Raw genomic sequence first — 19,550 nt, forward strand, 5'->3', positions numbered from 1 at the left:
GTGAACACCAGGCTTGTACGTACGGGTCAGCTCGGCACTGCTTCCGTTGTGGTTCACATAGGCAAGCAAGTGGAACCCCTCTGAAACACAGGCTTGACCCATGGAGTACAAAGACTGCTGAAGGACGAACTTCACAGTGCCACTTTCCCTAAAGCGCACACCACGATTGTCATTGGTCAGCCTGACCATATACGGGTCAGAGATGGATGACACACGGAAGGCAGGTCGGTAGTTGGTGTGGTAGTGTGCTGAAGCAACAGCCTGGGCGGTCATGGCGACCGCACCCGTGTCATGGGACAACCAGAACAGGCTGAATGGTGACATAAGGTTGCTCTGAAGGTGCACACTGTCATTGTCTTGGTTGCACTGGTTGCTTGCACTCTTGAGAGAAAGAACCAGTGCAACACCCGGTTCAACCGCAGCTGCTCCACTCACGCTGGTGCTCTGAAGAGACCTTCCCTCACGCTGCTCCACACGAATGCCGCTCAAGTCTCGAACCTCATCCTCGCTGGAATTTAGTCGTAGACATGCTTGAATAAAGCTGCGACAACCATGTCTCAAAGCAAGATTGTGGTCAACCCAAACAAGACCGTGTTGATGGATAACTACCAAGCCGTCAGTGCAGGAAAGCAGGTTTCCATCACTGTTACCTCGGATGAGGAGTTGTACGGTGGGAAACTCGCTACCCTTGACCATATCGACATCACCAGACCACGAAAGAGAGAGTCTGCCTTCAGTGGGGTTGGAGCACACAGTATCACTAATGGCTGAACATGGGGAAGCAATGTGGTGAGAATCACATTCTGAACAAGCTTGACACTCCTCCATTTCAGAATTGTAAAAATAGGAGAGTCCACACAACCCTGCAGCTGCATCTCTCTCTGACATGCCTGAGCAGCGGAATCCTCCTGAAAAAGAGATAATACATAATAAACTTAACTTAGTCTCTTAGAGTACATCAAAAACTTAACTTAGTCTCTTAGGATATAAATCCCAAACAAATATGGAGGTCAATTTACCTGGTGTGTTGAGGCATTTGTTCTGTTCCTTGCACAAGTTTTGCATCTCTAGGCATTCATCTCTGTCCTGTTGAAAAGTTCTAGTTTTTATTATGTCTTTGTTTAAAAATTTAGTTATAAATATAAGAGTGAAAATGATACAGGCTGGGACGTACCTGGCATATCCGGTCAGCATGAATCGAACACTGAGCCACCAGAAAGAATCCCGCCAGGCAAACCGAACATTTCTCACAGCGTGGCCGGTCTGCACTGAAGTCACAGTACTCTTCTGCTTTACAGGATCCACAGCCAAGAAGGGGTCTGTCAGAATCTGTAATGCTAGCATCCATGTTCATATTGTGCATGAAGGCCTCCTTGGGATACGTCCTAGTCTGGGATCGCAGACCCTCTAAATGGCTCTCAATGATTCCTTGTGGCTCCTGGACAGATAAGTGTTTGACACTATCCAGAAGCAGGTTGTAATGGGTCTTGACGTCTTCCATCTGCTCGAACATCCTCCGCTGATGGTCTAGTATTTCCCTCTGGTGGGTTAATAGAGCAGCTCGCTGTTCACTCAGTGTGCTTTGTAGCTGCTTAATCTCAGCTTGCTGCACATGCAGCTGTTCCACCAATTTCTCTTGACCTTTCCCCAGGTGAAATTGTAACACCAATGCATCTTCTGACTGGACCTCATTAAAACCTGGTCAAAATGTTTTAATATCACATTTAATTATTTTGACATAGATGCTTTAATACAAACATTGAAATGATTCGACAAGTTTAAGTCTCTCTGGGGGAGCAGGCAGCTCTCCAGCATGTAGAGTCACACAGAGCTGGAAACTAAATTAGTCTTGCTTACCTGGTTTGATGTCACATGTCAGTTGAATTCCAGATGATGGCCCCCCTCGAAGTCCAAACTCCGGAAATTCCCCCAATACTTGCTCAGCTCTGTCCTGCATATGGGCAAAAGACAGTCTGCCTCTTCCAACATGTGAGCCCCTGCTGCAGGCATCTCCAACGCAAGGATGTTGCTGGGGCTCTTGTCGAATTTGTACAGGCAGCTTACACTCAAGTCCTTTGCATTCTTTCGTATCGTTATGTGTTGGTCTTGCAGAGCTATGACAACGTCCTCCAGTACATCCATGTGGGTTGAGCACCTCAGCTGTGATGGTCCTTGGGTTTTCTTTTTGACTCCCAGTCCTGCTCTGCTGCGGTTGGATAACGGTGTAGGGGACTGCTGGGCGTCTTGGAGAATAAACAGAATATCTGCTTTGGTGATGAGGTGATGTGCTCTGGTGATCCTGCGATCTGGATGACCTCTGGCAATGTGCTCCTTTGCAAATATCAGATGTGCTTACAATGTCTCCAATGTACATCATCAAACAAATTAAAAATATAAAGCTATGAGTTGCCATTTTAGCATCACCGTCCAATGGAAAAAGAAACTCGGTTTTGTGTAATCCAGAGAATGAATCACAGAGTAAAGCCTATTGTCAGAATAAACCGTTTCCTACCTGTGAAAGCAAATACAACAAACATTTTGAATAATTACGCCAGATATACTTTCAGTTGAGCACGAAACATGTGCTCTGCAACCTGTGGTGGAAGTTCTGAGGAAATGTCTATATGTGGCATTCCACACGCTTAATAGGCAACAGCTTTTCTCAGCTCTCAGTTAACCCATGGAGCTCGCAGATACTTTACGCTTCAATACCAGGATTAATAAAAATAGAAAAATATTGAAAAAAAACGTATAATAAAATATCAGATAATATTGTTCATTATCCTCAATGTTTTTCCCTCATTACAGTATTTTTTGCTTAAGTAAAAAAAAGTTATTGCTTAATGAATTATGGAAATATAGTTTCGCACACTTGAAACAAAGTAAAATAAATGAATCTGTGATTAAGAGTTGAAATAAAAGCCCTAACACACTAAAAACAAAGTAAAACACTTTTGATATAGGTTTTACCATTTACATTTTTTGAACTTTCAGATAACTCTGAAAATGTTTACCGGGATGCTATTGTGCTATACAAAGTAGAATTAAGCAATATAAAATAGTAACAAGCCTAAAGACTATTTCTTTTATAAACACAGAATCAAGATGACCTAAAAATACATTATATTAATTTAACAAAACCTGTCCATGACCTGAAGTAGAAACACCAAATATTTTTGTCAGTAGACATTGCTTGCATTTTGTTTACTGGACTAGAAAATATTATTCCAACATTTTTAATCCATCATTCATATCATGAATCCACATAAAGTATTTATTAATATATAAATATTTATATTTATTACTATAAATCTTTTTAACTGCAACTTATTTAGGGTTAATGTTTTTGTTTTTTACTCAAGCATCACTTCATTAAACCGACATCATTAATTACAACCGGAGGGGCTGTTTTCATCTGCCAACCATAACCTGCTATGGGGTCAATTAAATCTGCTGGTGTTGTTTCTGAGTCTACAAGAAGCAGCTCCCACACATGCAGGATTACAAAAGCACACACTTCATGCTTAATTGTGTATGGGTGAATTATTTTTGCTTGCTTATTGTGCCCTATCATGTAACATTTACAATTAGATTTGACAGATAAATTGCAAGCCTACAGTTAAACAATTAAGAAACAGGAAATATTTTGTATATTTCTAAGTACTTTTGGATGATTTCCCCCCCAATAAATTTTCAACCCCGAGCATGTGGTTAACAGCAGCTCAATAACACACGTATGATCTTAAAGATCCCCTCTAGAACAGACAGATGTGGCTGCAGAGTTCTTGGCAACATAGGAGAAAAAAGACCTGGTTGTTTGCATCCCTAGTTTCACTGTCATATGGAAGCAATAAATGTTGTTCTTCCTCTTCAAAGTTCTCATTAAAACCTAATGGCGTTCACAGTTAATTTATTCTTTCCTTTTGTTTGAGAGTATGAAAAAAAAATGTATTATATTTTGCAGATTTTTTTGTGGAAATGATTATACTGGATCCAATTGTTTTGTCCACTGCACAGATATGCATGCATTGTTTACATTTGTTTCACATTTCTTGTTTTCCCCTGTTGCAAGAGTGGCCTTTCTCAGATGTCTTTCCCATTTTTAATTCATTAAATGCAACAACTGTGTTCAATTTTTAAATATATGTAAAAATGCAAAATGTTCACTAACATGACACATTTGGTTCCTTTTACGGATTTATGTTGCTTGTCATTCTGAACATTTTCCTACAGTGTATTTGCATACAGTCCAGCTGTTTTTTAATTACTCTAGTTTCTCTAATATTCATAATATATTTTGTAATATATTTTTTTTGGCAGGACCTGAGTTGCAGAAGCTTGAATTAAAAAAGAGAGAAAAATGCTATTTCTCAAATGAAACATCTTTAAAAATATCACATCCTGAACACATCCCCATGTGTGTAGGAACATTCCCAGCTGAAGCAAACTAAAACATTGTTTTCATAAGAAATTACAGAGAAAATCCCAGCATTAAACTAGCACAAAATATCATGTTTATGAAACTGGAGCTTGTAATTAGTGTTTTGCCATTTCATTTACATAAGTAAACATAGGCCTACTGCTCATGAGAAGGTCACAATTCACATTTGTATAGCCTACATATTGCCTTTTGTTATAATATATTTTACCATTCATGCCTAGTCTGCTAGGAATCGTTTGTCTTCACAAACAGCAAACGATGCTGTGCCATATTAATAATTCAAATCTATTCATAAAACACAGATTAAGAAAGTAGATATTAGGCTTACTTTAAATGCAGAACTAAGACGACCAGTAGGTGGCGTCATTTTCCCACTAAGTTGATAAATCATTTAACCAACTCGTTCAAAACGCTAATTTGAATCATTATCTCGTCCGAGTCATTCAAAACACACATTCATTTAGGAGATAGATACCGCAAAAAAGGCAGATGTTATTGTTCAAATGAATACCAATGCGCATAAGCAACATTAACTACGGTTACTACCGTTTCTAAAATAGAGAGGCATCTCGGCTATTTGGAAACTTAAGCATCGCGATGGTACCGTAGCTCCGGTACAACGTGCAACCCTAAAACACAGCATTCCACTTTAGACCCAACATCACCCCCTGCTGTCCATTTACATTAACATCAACACTCTGGTTGGTTCATAACCATCACATCTAATGTGTTGCACAGAAGAGTGCTTTATTATAAAAAAGTAATGTACATAAAAAGAAAAACAGATTATATATACAAAACGATTATAGGTTATATTATTTGCAGATATCCTGCAAATGCTGGACATTTAAATTACAGATCACTTGCACATGTTTTGCAATGCTTAACATTGAGAGGTCATTGTTCAGACAGCTCTACGTGAGTTTACATTCTCACAGATATTTAATTTGGATTCAATAAATAAAACTGGTAATCAAACACTGCTTCACCTTCAACAGCACTTTGAGACACTTTGTAAAACCAGACACCATGAAAAAACTGAAATATCTCAACGTTTGTGCCATGCTTAGTTTTAAGATCAGCTGAGTTATGAGTTCACATTCATCCATACTATACACTAAACTTCATGACTTCAACATCATGAAATCAATGGTTTATCATCAAAACTGAGCAAACCTCCTGAACTGGCCAAAATGGATAGACGCAAACTCTTCCTCTTGCAGGAAGTATACAGTGACAAAACAGACTTTATCTACTTAAAGAAACAAACTGTCAATCTATGGGCAATGTTTAGGACTTGTTTAGTCAGACATCCAGTGCCCCACGGTCAGTGCAACATAAATATTCACAATACTTCAGCAGTTAAAACAACAACGGTCATTTTCTGAACACTATCAATAGCTGGCTTGGCACAGTTTAAACAAAAATGTGAGTGAATCTCACAAAAACATGTCAAGATCACATTTCCAAGAAATTATGTTTTGGCACAAAGAAAATGTCATTACTTGTTAAGAACCTTTACATTTTTACATTCCCACATAACATTTTTGACTATGAAGCATTTCCCTTTAAATTTTTAAGTTTTTCTTTAAATTATTCTCAATGGTGATTCTCATTACTGCACCTTATTTCTTTTTAATAAGCATACAAGCAGTACAAAGGAAAAACTGTAATGATTGAAAATGTCAAAAAGTATTGGCTCTCAAAAATAAAAAATATAAATTTTCTTCAAGCAAAAAATAATTTACTTTACTGTGTTTGGTTAAGATCTGACCTGGACATGTTCTTGACATGCATTAAAATCTCTGCACATTACTGCATTTGTCTTCTTCATCCGCCAAGTAATTTAGCCTAATTATTCACCAACCATATCAGAAATGACATTCATACATTATTCCTGACATAAAGGAAGAGCTTGACAGTTGAGTTAAAAAACAATAAAACGAAACAAAAAAACTAACTAGACCTAGCTGACACTTTGCAAATACTCAAAGTCTGTACACTGACAAAACACACGAAAACAAACACTAGCAAAAGCCTACAGTCAACGTCTCACTGTAATATATGTACAAAACATATCAGGCAGTCTTTTTTTGTTTCTTTTCATAATCCAATGTGCATTGTCGATGCCTTGATACATTGGCGATTGGACAAAAACATTCAGTCAAATCCAAATGCACTTTGTAACGTTTATAGCTGATTGGGACTTTGCATTAGTCAGCGTAGTGCATGATGGATTCAACGTAGTTGCCAGGAAACAGTCCGGTCACACCATTACACACACCCTCGAACCATCCGTCATCATTTTTCTTGATGATGTAGATGATGGCGCCCTCTATGAAGGAAAGCTCATCGTCTTTGTCTTTTGTGTAGTCATAGATGGCCACCACTAAAAGAGAGTTAGACACGGGTAAGTCAAAAAGCAATGTGATAGATCGAATGCAGTGGATCTTAAACATTTTCATTGTAAGGCCCCCTATTTGTAATGTGTCTCACTTTGCAGTCCCCCGAATAGACTTAAAATCTTATACTTAGAATTTAAATTAAACCAAAAACATATTTAATTATACAATGCTGGAATTATTTTGGTTGGTAGTATTTTTTCTGATGTTTGATTGCATAAAATCTATGATACATTTCTATATTTCATAAAATGGCACAAAATCTGTGGCCCTAGGATCCATATTGGGGCCCTGGTTTAATCTAACCAGTAGCTTTGCTTTAATGCTATATGTCTATGCTTAGCATAGTGTTACCATACACAAAATCAGAAAAAAATCATGATGTCATACTTTTACAGTATTCTCTTTATTACTATGAAGGAGAGAAACCCAAGTGTAGAAGAGAAGAAACACTCACCCTTCTCCATAAAGGTCTTTGGGGCCCAGTGGGGGTCTCCATCAGCATATGGGTCATTATAGTGTACAAGGGCTGCATCATCTTCATCATAATCCACAGGTGGAGGCGGAGGGGGTGGAGCTGCCTCCTCAAACAAGGGAGTGTCCTCAGGTAGAGGAGGAGGGGGTGGAGATGGACTGTCTGTAACTGAACAACAAATGGACATTCATTATAACATCAATGAAATAATTTATCCTCAAAACCTTTAAAAAAATGTCTTAACTGCAGAGGCGTAGCAGCCACTTTTAGAAACAGGTGATTCTGTTACCCGCACAATTTTTGACCCGTGGCCTATATTTCAGCCTGTTTTTTCTGGTTTGTTATTTGGATTTGAGTAAAGTAACATTTAGGCAGGGGCGCAACTGCACATTTTCCGAGGGGTATGCAGAATTAGTTTTGGCTATTTATTGTGTTATTTGAAAAATGACTTTCAGTTAAATAATCTATAGTTTTGACACTTTATACCTTTAATTTAAAAAAGCTTGTCCAGTTTAAAAGAATATATAAATAAAACTTCGTTAAAAATCCCAAATATAAGCAATTTAGACATTCAGATTATTCCTTTTCCTTCAACAAAAATTATTGTTAACATCATTCATTATTATCAAAACGAATATGACGTTTGACTATATATACTTGCGTTGAAGGCTATGGCAAAAGGTATTTTTTTCAACTTTAAAACGAATGGTTAGTTTGTGGTTCATTAATAGCTATTCAATGAAAATACAACAAAAAAATAGTTTAAACATAAACTCATAATTAAACTTTTATTGAAAAACAACATAGACTCACATTATAACACATATAAATAAAAGATCTTTGGATTTTTGCCTTTCTTTAAAAAAATTTAGTTTGTGGTTCATATTTTATGAAAACACAACATCGTTACAATAAAACAAAGACAAACTCACTTACATTGAACGAAGAATTACATTTTTTTTTTATCAACAAACGTTCTTTCAAGTTCTTATCTCTATCATCCTGCTGTCAGAACTGTTCAATTGATGTGAAGTGTTTGTGTTAAGTTTGCTTTATATTAGAATAAATATCTATCCCTCATGGAGGAGCTCCGGAAGCATAAGAGAGGAGTGACAACAGGAAAGAATGAGAGAGGACCAGGCCTGGACTTAATGTTCTGTTTTATTATGTATGTGTATCATTTTACTTTTGTTTTGTTGTTTGTTTATTTTATTAAAAGCTTGCATTACGTTCGCCGGTTCAAGCTTACTTCCTTACCGGGTTTTGGCACCATTGTAACACGGTTCAATCAAAGGAAGGAAGGAGGCGGGAACCGGTGATCGTAACACAAGCTCAGTGTTTGTCTGTACTATTGAAAAGTGGTAAAATGTATGTGCAGCACTAATAAAGGCATTCTGTTATCTTATTGACAGCAGTCAACTATTCATCTAAATTCATATTTAATGTTTAAATGATAGTGTTTTCCTGGCCCTGAATTGAATTGGAGGTTGATGCTGCAGTGCTATAATGACATAAAAACCAAGTGGTCGTGTATCGTTTTACTATAAAAATGATGAATGTACAGTATAACATTGGCAACATACTCTAGATGTTTCATGGCTGTGTATGGAAACAGTAAACACGTTAGAACTGTTTACGTTATATAATTCCATAACATTGCACATAACATACATAAAGCATTAAATACTGAAAGTTTTGCACGTTTGTCAGAGAAACTATTGACTTTAAAGAAATTTTGATAACGTACGCATTAAAATACGTATAATTACAAAAATTCAGTTCATGCACGCCATTATTGCCTATGCGTCTTCAAAATACACCACGGAGCATATGTAGTACAACATCCATGACGTATTGGACGGATCCAGTACATCATCGCGATACAGGCTGCAGCGAGTCTCTCAAATATACTGATGGGAGTTGCGCTCGTAATTTCTTTCTTTCATTGCTTTGCTTTTTTGGCAGTTTTGGGGTAGCCTAAATGCACCCCAGAAAACACAGATTATTTTATTTATAAATTGGTTATATGGTAAAGGCAGTGTGATCCAATTGTGTTTACTATGGTAGGCTAGTTGCTTTCATGGCATCTTCCCGAAATTGCTACTAGGGTGCTCTAAAATGCCAACGGATATTCTATATAGAATTTACAATATGAACATGTACATTATCTCCATAATTTGTTTGTCCTTTGATGGTCACATCAGATGACAGCTGTCCCCCCCCCACTTTAAAATGCCTGCTACGCACAGTCCTGCTTAACAGTAATGCTGTTTGTATTGCATTAAAAAGTTCCCATTACAATACTTGGGTATTGTGTGTGGTTGCTAGTGTGTTCAGAGTATTTTCTCGTTTACGATTATATACATTGCATGTTATATTTTAGCAGGCTGCTGGAAGATGAATGGAGAGTGCAAGAAAAGTGAAGCTCAATGCTAATGTATGCAGTACTCACTATTCTCCTGAACTCTGGCCACAAAGCCAGTGAGGGGAATCTGAGGCGTCAGCTGCACCATAGGGGGAGGCGGCGGAGCGACACACACTAGAGACGCAGACAGACATACACACATTCATACACAAGCATAAAATGAGGCAAAAACAAGTCCAGAGAATGAGAGACAGATATAAACAGGTAGAAGGTGAAAGCTGTTGCTAGTTATCGTGACGTGAAGAGATTAAAAAGCAGAAAAAGTCACAGATTATTGGTTTCCAGGTTTTTGCTGCAAAGCAGACACGTCACAGATTATCACTGCTAATAGTCGAATTTGTCATTTCTAGCCAGAAAAGTTGCACTGTGATTCTGTCCATCATAGTTCATTAACATCACATTACAGATAAATTGGACAATGTTAAATAATGCTACTTTGAAAAAATTGCATTATCTTTGCAACGACATGATATGTTTTTATTGTGGAAGAAGTGTCCAAACAGGTTTGGGGCCACCTTATATATATCTTTTTATGGATCTGAACTCACTTGTGTTCTGGGGGTATGTAGGTCCCCCGTTCAGGTGGGGCTGAGGCACAGAGAACTGCGATGAGCTGGCAGGGGCACGCCGGTAGGTGCCTGTAGCTGACACCATAGAAGCAGAGGAAGAAGTTGTAGAGGAATTGTGTCTGGAGATCTGCCGAGAGATCGTCCCAAACTGGGACATCGGGATGGGGCCCAAACCTGGACCTGCAGGAATTTATGTCAGAGCAGGGTAATGGATATGTTGGGCAATGTATTTGGGGAATCATATGTTTACAATTGTTACATAAAAAGTTTTATTTTTATGTATGTAAAGATTGTAAGTTTTAGTTGTTAAAATAAAAAAGATATAACATGTGGGTTCTCACCTGGTGCCATACTGGGAGGGGAGGGTGTTGGCACAGCCAGAGGAATTCCCATACTATTGCTGCTGTTCTCGCGACCACCACTGCCCCCACTGCTGCCACTGAAACAAAGACAGACAATCAAATTACAGCCATAAGAGACATTAAAAGCAGGTACTTTCAAAAATGTATTAAGTTTGATTCGTTACCCTAAAGTAAATTTTTCTCTCTATTTACAGTTAGTCATTTAGCAGAGGCTTTTATCCGAAGCGACTTACAAAGAGTTCGGGGAGCAATAATTTATATGTCATAAGTTTACATTCATGGAACGGTTCTGCATGCTTAAATCACGATTGTGAGTGTTTGAATAAACGCAATAAACAGTTCCCATGTTTTGCATTGTATTGTAGTTTGTATTGTTTTTTTTGTAAATGTTTTGTAGCTTAAGTGTGCATTTGTGAGAAACCTGTGTGTTCTGGGTCTCTGGTTGAGAGAAGCTGTGCGTCCAGGGCTGTTTTGACTGCCCAGTCGTGCTGGGCTGGTCATGTAGTCATTAGGCACCACAGGAGGCTTGACTGGCTCAAGGGTCTTATATGGAGTGTTTCTCCTGAGAAACATAAAAAAATTAACATTTAAATGTAAATTGAATACAGATCAATAATAGAAAACTGCAAGAGAGTAACACACGGCTACTTATAACGTTCTTACATTTAAGAGAAAAATACAGCAAACATGGGGAAAGAGAAAGAAATACATAGTGACTGATTTTATGGTGGTTTCATCTTACCCCAGAGTACCTCTCCCTGCCATGGGTGGGCTGGGGGGCTTCTGTGTAGGTGGGTTGGTCCTTGATAAAGTTCCCCCACTTCCTCGAGCCGGTTGGTTATTCCCTTGCTGAAACACATTTCACAGGTTTGTTAAGATATTGTGTATTGATAATATTTAAAAAAAAAAGATCTTAAAGCTGTCGTCCCATACATCACTATTTATCCTGCAAAAATTAGCGAATATGATGAACAAAATACAGGTCGGTAAGGACTTGATAGACATACAGACAGCAAAATTAAGATCTTCTGTGTCTAATATGAAATATAATATTTTGAAAGCCAGTTCATATAACATTCAAAGTCGTCTGAAATCAGATTAAAAATAGATTTTTGGAACGGCTTTGCGTTCTGAACAGTCAGATGAGATCCGAAGTGCAGATTTGAAGTCATCGGAGACAGAAAGTATATTTGATATAAAACATTATCTGAACTCACTCTTTTCGCACCGTCTTCTTTTATAGTTAACAATCTTTTTGGCTTTTACCATGAACATCAGCAAGTTGTTTCAGTATCAGTGCTAGTGTTTATATTTTAACAGACTCTTTTAGTTGCACAATGACAGCTGCTTTCAAGTGATGTATGAAAATGTCTCACAAAGTTGTTCTGACTCTGTCATTACTCTGTCATTACTATAGCAACCAATGTAGTGGATAATGATGATACTGTCTAGACAAACAAACCTGACTTCATCACTTGAAAAATGACAATCAAATCTAGCATGGTTCATATTTGGACAAAGGCTGAATTAAATTAAACCATTTCACTCTTAAACGATACCAGCAGAACCAGCAGCAACTAAAGGTTTTATATAAATGAACAGAAAACATAATCTATCAAGTCTGCAAATACATTCATAGTACCCATATGCATTCTTAAATAAAATTATGGAAATGCACCATGATGTGCTGTATATTAGTTTTGTACACAAAATTATGAAAAGGTGCCATTTGTGCAAAAATAAATACAGATGGTGGTGACACTAGAGCCGCAAAGCATTGTGGGTCACGTAAGGGTGCGCTTACCTTAGCTTTAAGCCACTACGTGAAAGCATTGAGAAAAAAAGAGATAAATCATGTAATTTAATCACTTTAAGCTTGAAGACGAATGTGAAAGAGAACAAAAACCTTTAAAGAAAGGAGACACACAATATAATTTTACTGAGACGCATCAAGACACAAGTTGACTAAATGATAATCACATAAATTTCAGTCAGAACTATCAAATCAGACTCATTGATTCCAGAGAGCAAAGTTATGAATGATTTTAAGAATAGCACACATTTATAATGAATTATCCTTAATGTTTTATTAACACACAGTGTGAGATGTTTACTTACATAATACTGTTGCATTAATATAAAATAACCCACAGCTGTGAGGATATCCTGATACCCAAACAGACAGGGACGTTCTCTTGGCATGCGAGTCGGGGTGACTGACGCCGAAAAAGCCAACATTCGATGAGTTAAGTGTCCTAATTACAGAGTCAGTATGAGGCCAGCCTGCGGGGGGGGTTTACTCAACCGAGGAGAAAATGCCAGTGCACATCAGCCTGGATCTAACAAAGCATTTAAAACAGGTTTTGGGGCGAGCTGTTGGCACATGGCCTGAAGACCTGCCTCGGTTACATATCCAGTCAATGAAAACACTGGTGGACTTGTGAATAATGACACTGTGCTACCACACCACACAATAGGAGACACATAAAGGTCAAAATATAAATGCATCTTAACTACATCTCAGGGGAAATGTAATGCCTACAATAACAGTGATAACATCAGTGTGAGTGAACTGATGTCACTGTAACTACACAGCTGACATTGATGGACATGAATAATTTAATAACATAAAATAATAGGGCAACCTGAGAAGGGTCCACACTCACACACAAAATGCAGAATCCGGACAATACAACAATGGATCAAATATATTTTCTATTTATAATTTATTTGATCTTTTCTATATTATTATTTGAAGCAGTGTGATGTGCATTATTTTAAAACATCATATCAAGGAAAAGCTGAATGATTAAACACAAAGACATACAATAGAAACAAAAGTAGCATTTAGTGAAGCAAGGGCACTCTAACCAACATTATTTTGAAACTAATTCACTCAAATTTTGGAGGTATTCACAGTGAATTTAACAATTTTGGTTGAGTAAACAGCTTGAATAAAATAAATAATAAAGAAAAGTTAAATAATACTGCTGTTTTCCCTTAAACTTAAAAGTAAGTGCTATTTTACAAGGTAGGTTAAAGTCAGCAAGCTGAACCTATATAACTGTCAGCCATTAAACTCACTTTTTCCCCAAAATATTTCACAGTAAAAAAAGTATCTTTAAAAAAAGAACCCTCTCTCTTTCTCTCAACAGGCATTGTTCTGGCTTTTGTTGAAACTAGTAACTTGGTATTAGCACCTATTGTATGTATTGCTCCCTGAACTCTCATTAAGTCGCTTTGGATAAAAGTGTCTGCTAAATGACTACTAAATGACATGTAAATGTGAGATAATTTGTACTTCACAGAGTTTATTTTACTATAGCATGCAGAGACTAAAATATGGAAACCATTTGAAACTTAAGACTGCACAACCGTTGACAAGTTTGACAGCAAAAATCACAGACTTACTTTAACACCATGGCCCACATCATCCAGCAAGGTGTAATCGATGGGCTTCCGTATGTAGCGCACCGGCCGCTCCATGTTGCCAGGGGCAATGATCTTGTGGGTCCGAGATGTATTTTTGTTGGTTGTGAGAATCCCGATCTCTCGTCTGGCGACTTTCTCTTTATGAATGTCCACAGTCTAAGCAGAGAATATTGATTTTTGCATGACAACTGTAGTGTGTGTGGTGTCAATAAACATTTTAAATATAACTTTAATGGATATACTTTAGCCAGAGTGTCAACATTTTAATTTAGGTGTATGAAGTTAAGCCAAGTTGGAGAATGCATTTGATACAAAATCATGCAGCCATTAGATCCAATAATAAACTGATCTGAACTATTTTGAACTGCCAGTCCATTAAAGTTCAGAGCTAAAGTCATTTGCTCAGACAGATCTATGATTCAAAATCTAATAATGTAGAACAATAGGTAGCTTAATGCTGTTTTATTGCTAGATCAAACCGTTGCCATATGCACCAAGGAACTTCAGGTCTCATTTAAAGACCGTTGCTAAAATGCTTGGCACCCATTTTGTTTTATATTTACGCCACTACTGTGTTTCAGAATAAAATGTGATTTATACTGAGAACAACATGCAGGGTGGGACTTCATTAATGAGAAATGGATTAGATGTGGGTGTTCCACACCAGAATGCTAATGGTATGTCTAAGACACCAGCAATGTTCGACATATCTGTATATCCCTGTGAAGAAAAGTGATGCGAAGCTAATTTGCAGGAGCCTTTTAACTTCGGCCACTCGTCAGATCTAGTTTCCAATATGGCCCTCCATTACAACTCTCAATAAAAGCTTAGATGAAAAAAATTCACTGTGTGAATTGTGTGCAAACTGTGATGTTCTGTAGCTACAGAGAGAGCTAAACGTGTCTGAAATGCTCTTTAAAAATTACTGGTTTACATGTAGTTAATCACAAGCTCCATAATCTATAGTCAATTATTTATGAATAATCTTACATAAATAAGTGATGGAGTAAAGACAGCAGAGTGATTAATATGAACAAGTGCATTTGAGGACAAATGACTCATATAATATCATACGCCAAATAAACTGATGTTTTACATCTGGGGCTCCTTTTACATCAGGTCAGAAGAATCCAGTGAGCAAATATGAATCATGGGAAAGTTGAGAGAACCAATTAACAACGGGTAAATAGACTAGCCAGATACACCAGGCAGATGCAAAATAACACAAATACTGAAGGAGATTAGTACAGGAGTGCATATGGATATTGTTTGTGCAATAATGTCCATGGCTGACCTGAGAGATGTGGTTGATGGAGGACTCCATCCTGCGCAGCTGTGACGCCTGAATGTCCAACAGCTGAAGCACATTGTTGGCTAAGGCATTGATCTGATAGGCCACGCTAGCCAGAGATTGGGTGGTGTAGGCTTTGGTCTCCTCGAGGGCTTTCCTCTTGTCTTGTGCCTAATATTTTTTAAAAGACACAACAAATCTTTGTAATTGTATGGTCAGTAGAATGGTTTAGGTTGATGTCTCTGAAATAAAGCTTCTCAAACTTCAAAATACATTTCAAAAGCATCTCAGATTGCCAAAACAGTTCTGTGAATGACGGGGTAAAAACATGTTGGACTGTGTCAAATGTCATTGATTCCCAGAGCGCCAAAGAGGGGAGATGGGTCAGCAACATGCTGGATGCTGAAATTACTCCGTCACTATTGTGTATTATAAGATCACAGGGACTCGATGTCACTCTGAAACTCCTGGTTCGCACCTCAAAATTATTGTGTGTTATTTCAGACTGTTCCTGTATGCGTCATGTATTGCTATAGGGCTCTACATTTACATTTCTACACTATGTCCTATTTGCAGCAGATTTAGAAAACCATTTTGAAATCAACAGACCATAAAACAACGTGCAACAAGCATGATGCAACATAGAAACTAGCAATTTATGAAATAAATTTGCCCATATTATACAGTTGTTGTATTCAGAAGAAGATTTAAGAACATTTTACATTTACAAACAATTTCCTGCTCATTGAACTTGTCAATGACACCCGACTCAAAAGAAATGAGCATATTACACAACTGTTTGGAGCGATTCTTCTAAATAATGTTTCTATATAGCTGCTAAGAAATTACTTCCTGGCCCAAATTAAGAGACTGGTTTGGTGCGTGTCTCTTTAAAGGCAAATGAGCTGCTGGTTTCCGCCCCCCTTTCCAGCAGAAAGCGCATGGCTCTGCAAGCCAGTGCTTCCAACAGCAAAACTGAAGAGAATGGCCATTAAGCGAATGAAAAACACTGTCTCATCTTTAAAACCCTTCAAACACATTGTTTTTATACGTAACAATTCATGGGACAAACAAATAATTTCTATCAAAACCGAAAACATGACCCATTATGAATCCAGCATCCCGATGTAAAGTGACTTCAACTGATGTCTTCTGCACATTCTGTTGAGAAATAAATCTTATCCACAGTGTCTTCAGAGGCTCAGACGTCAGGAGTAAATTAAGACTTCTATGATCGTTTTTACATCCGACATCTCCATATCTTAGCTGTGTCTGAGATGTTCATATCACTGGCTACAACTGCTCTTGTGTGAAAATAGCAGACAGCATGTCTCTGGTGACAATTAATAAATTAAATAATATGCTTACTCGTACTTTTCCAAGTAGTAAATCATGACTGTAGCAGTTTTACTCAGCGTCTAGCTGTTATCACAGCAACATCCTCACTCCATACTTTTCTAGCCATATACAATATATGGCCATGCGAAAAATACAGGAATCAGGTGTGTTGCTTCTGTTCAAGTCAGAAGACATGACATGAATACTAGAAGCGCTTAACAATTAAGTTGCAACAAGCATGCAGCACTCCAGGCATGCAAACAGCACCTGTCATGACACGTCAGTATTCTCAGCTGTTCTAAGAACATGTGTCTGTTGGCACGTGGGGAATATACAGAAGAATGCACACTTAAATGCCCCTGGCTGTGATATTCTAAGACTGCTTTCCATGAAACAACACTTACAACATACACAATGACAGACAAATTCATGATTACATACAGCATAGTATGAGAAAGGTAAATAAATCCCAACTGGTAACTAAACCCACATTATTAGTCCTGAGTGTCAAAATGCTCAGGGACTCTTATACATTTATATTACATCTTAATGTGTTTTCCATGGGATTTTAACCCATTACCTTTAGCATTGCTAAGGTATTCCGTAACTGAGCTACAGGAAACCAATGCTTTGTCATGGTCATGTAGACTGTACTTTTCTATGATTTATTCTACATGACCAATTTTGAGATTGGAAACTTTCTCAAAGGGGTTCAATATTGACTATATCACAATGAACAAAGCACTGTAAGACATGACTAACTTTTGCCCGGAACCAAAGCTCTAAAGCTCATCTTATAATGATACACCCACTAAACTCATGAGAGAAACATCCATGAGTAATTTAGTCCTCTGATGACAACGCCTGTGTTTTTGAGTGGAAGGAGATTTCAGCATTGCTCACAGCTATACCAATTTAAAGCATCACTTAAGACTTCTCAAAATATATTGCGCATATTATTGTGAAATGAAAAAAAAACATTATTTTGCATAAAATGGTCAGAAGAAATATTGTGTGCTAATAAATTAAGCCAAAACATTGTGTTAAATACATTTTATTTACTTTTAGCATTTTTGCTACAGTCTTCTGTATCAGCATTCAATGATGTGTGATGATCACTTTCTCTAACACACGAACCCAGACCTTTTCTACTAATGAGTCTTTATTTTCTTTACATGGTAGTGACGGTTAACACATTTGGCTGATGATTTTGACCTCAACCTCATATTCAACTCAATCCTACTAACACTGAAATTCTCTGAAACAAATATTTGGATATCCCTGCTAGTATATATTCACAGCTTTCATGGCAGTTTATAACACCAAAAGCATATTCAACCACAGGTATGCTCCTAGTAGCCTACATAAACAGAGTGCTGTGAATTAAATTACTTTTAACTTTAGTGAACATTATCAACATCTTCCTCTTCGTTATAACAACCGAACAGATCAAAGGAACATGGCCAAATCATTACAAAGATAGCTTCCAAGATTCTGTTTCTAGAATAACACATTCAATTACAACATTAACATGCGATCCAAGCCAAATGTTTCCAGGCAGACACCGTCCTGTGGTTTATTGTAGGTGTGAGTGAAATGGCACAGTGAGAGACAGATTTACACAGGTGTGTCAGCAATAACTAATTCACACCATCACCGACATTTCGCGTCTAGGCGTCTGGTGACTTCAGGCACGCCATTCAGTCTCACACACAATACACATTTGCAAAACGCATAAACAGATCATATTCATTGCATACGCCGTGGCTATAGCCTACGATCTATTGTACGAAAATATTTCATTGACAGATAACATAACGACCCCGTCTCTTATAGTTGATGTTGCAAAAATCTGGATGAAGTTCAATAGCGTTTAGAGGTTGAAATGAATATCTGGGCTTTCATCACATTCGTACTGTAAACCAGGAGAGGAATTCAGCACCCGCACCGCTTGAACATCCAATAAAACCATACAGACTTCAGCTGAAAGATTTTGACAATACTAAAACATAGTAGCGTTCATAGTATGACGTATAAGTTTAAAAATTACGTACTGGGTGCGAACACATTTGCAGTCATACATTGACGCTATGACCTGCAATATGCTGCTAGAGCCGATATGATCTATGTATGAAAACAAAACTGGTCTGTAACCAATCTACAACGGCCGGTATTTTGATCGGTAAATGATTTTTTTATCATTTTAATGCTCCAGTTATCTTCATCCATCGTACAGAAAGCGGTACGTCTCTGAGACAGCGATCATAGACACACCCTCTGAAAGTGAATTCGTGCCTTTTGTGCAGGAGCCTTAAAACAATGCTTATTTCATCTAAAGGCAAACATTCAGCTTTCGGATTCAAGGCAGGTATAACGACGATCTCGCCTCAATGCGAGCTCATCATCATCGTTTGATGAGGGTCCCTGTGTATCGTTACATGGGCATTGCTCACATTTCAATCACATCCACACTGATACAGACAATACATGAAAGAAAAAGGCGTTTTGCCCGATCCGTACCTGCACATAATTATTCTCGCAATATTCCGCAACCCTCGAAAGGTTTTGGTAGCTCTCCACAAGGGCTCGTTTTCCAGCCGGGATCTCTTCCTCTAACAACATTTGTAGCTCTGCCATCTTACATCCCTCTGCATTACTGCTCTCCCCCTCTTTTCATTGAAATCAGCGGAGCTTCACTCTCCGACAGGAGGTCCCTCGCCTGGCATTGTGGGATTCCCGTTGGCTTCTCTTTTTTGACATGACGACAATTCGCTTCGCTGTGCTCTACGCACAGTCCTGTGATTGGATGGTTGGC

At 37.9% G+C, this 19,550-nt stretch overlaps 1 protein-coding gene across 2 annotated transcripts; it reads right to left on the reverse strand.

The window, feature by feature from the left end:
* Positions 1-5,145: 5,145 nt before the first annotated feature.
* Positions 5,146-19,495, reverse strand: abi1b (abl-interactor 1b). Of its 2 annotated transcripts, XM_079452854.1 has the most exons (10): positions 19,256-19,495; positions 15,401-15,568; positions 14,086-14,262; positions 11,417-11,523; positions 11,096-11,236; positions 10,654-10,751; positions 10,292-10,492; positions 9,771-9,857; positions 7,301-7,486; positions 5,146-6,830 (listed from the first exon to the last, which is right to left on the reverse strand). In XM_079452854.1, the coding sequence occupies exons 1-10, from the start codon at positions 19,370-19,372 to the stop codon at positions 6,655-6,657; spliced, it is 1,458 nt and encodes a 485-aa protein (XP_079308980.1). In that variant the 5' UTR covers positions 19,373-19,495; the 3' UTR covers positions 5,146-6,654. The 2 variants fall into 2 exon arrangements, with proteins under 2 accessions (XP_079308980.1, XP_079308981.1); XM_079452855.1 differs by lacking the exon at positions 9,771-9,857 and having other exon boundaries at positions 19,256-19,456.
* Positions 19,496-19,550: the final 55 nt, after the last annotated feature.

This window comes from Barbatula barbatula, assembly GCF_947034865.1.
Source record: "Barbatula barbatula genome assembly, chromosome: 3".
Classification (NCBI taxonomy): Eukaryota; Metazoa; Chordata; class Actinopteri; order Cypriniformes; family Nemacheilidae; genus Barbatula; species Barbatula barbatula.

Coding starts and splice junctions, on each gene's coding strand:
- abi1b (XM_079452854.1), bottom strand. CDS start 19,372: ATGGCAGAGCTACAAATGTTGTTAGAGGAAGAGATCCCGGCTGGAAAA. Junction 11,237..11,416: donor GCAGGGAGAGGTACTCTGGG/GTAAGATGAAAC, acceptor TATGTTTCTCAG/GAGAAACACTCCATATAAGA. Junction 7,487..9,770: donor GGCCAGAGTTCAGGAGAATA/GTGAGTACTGCA, acceptor TTTGTTGTTCAG/TTACAGACAGTCCATCTCCA.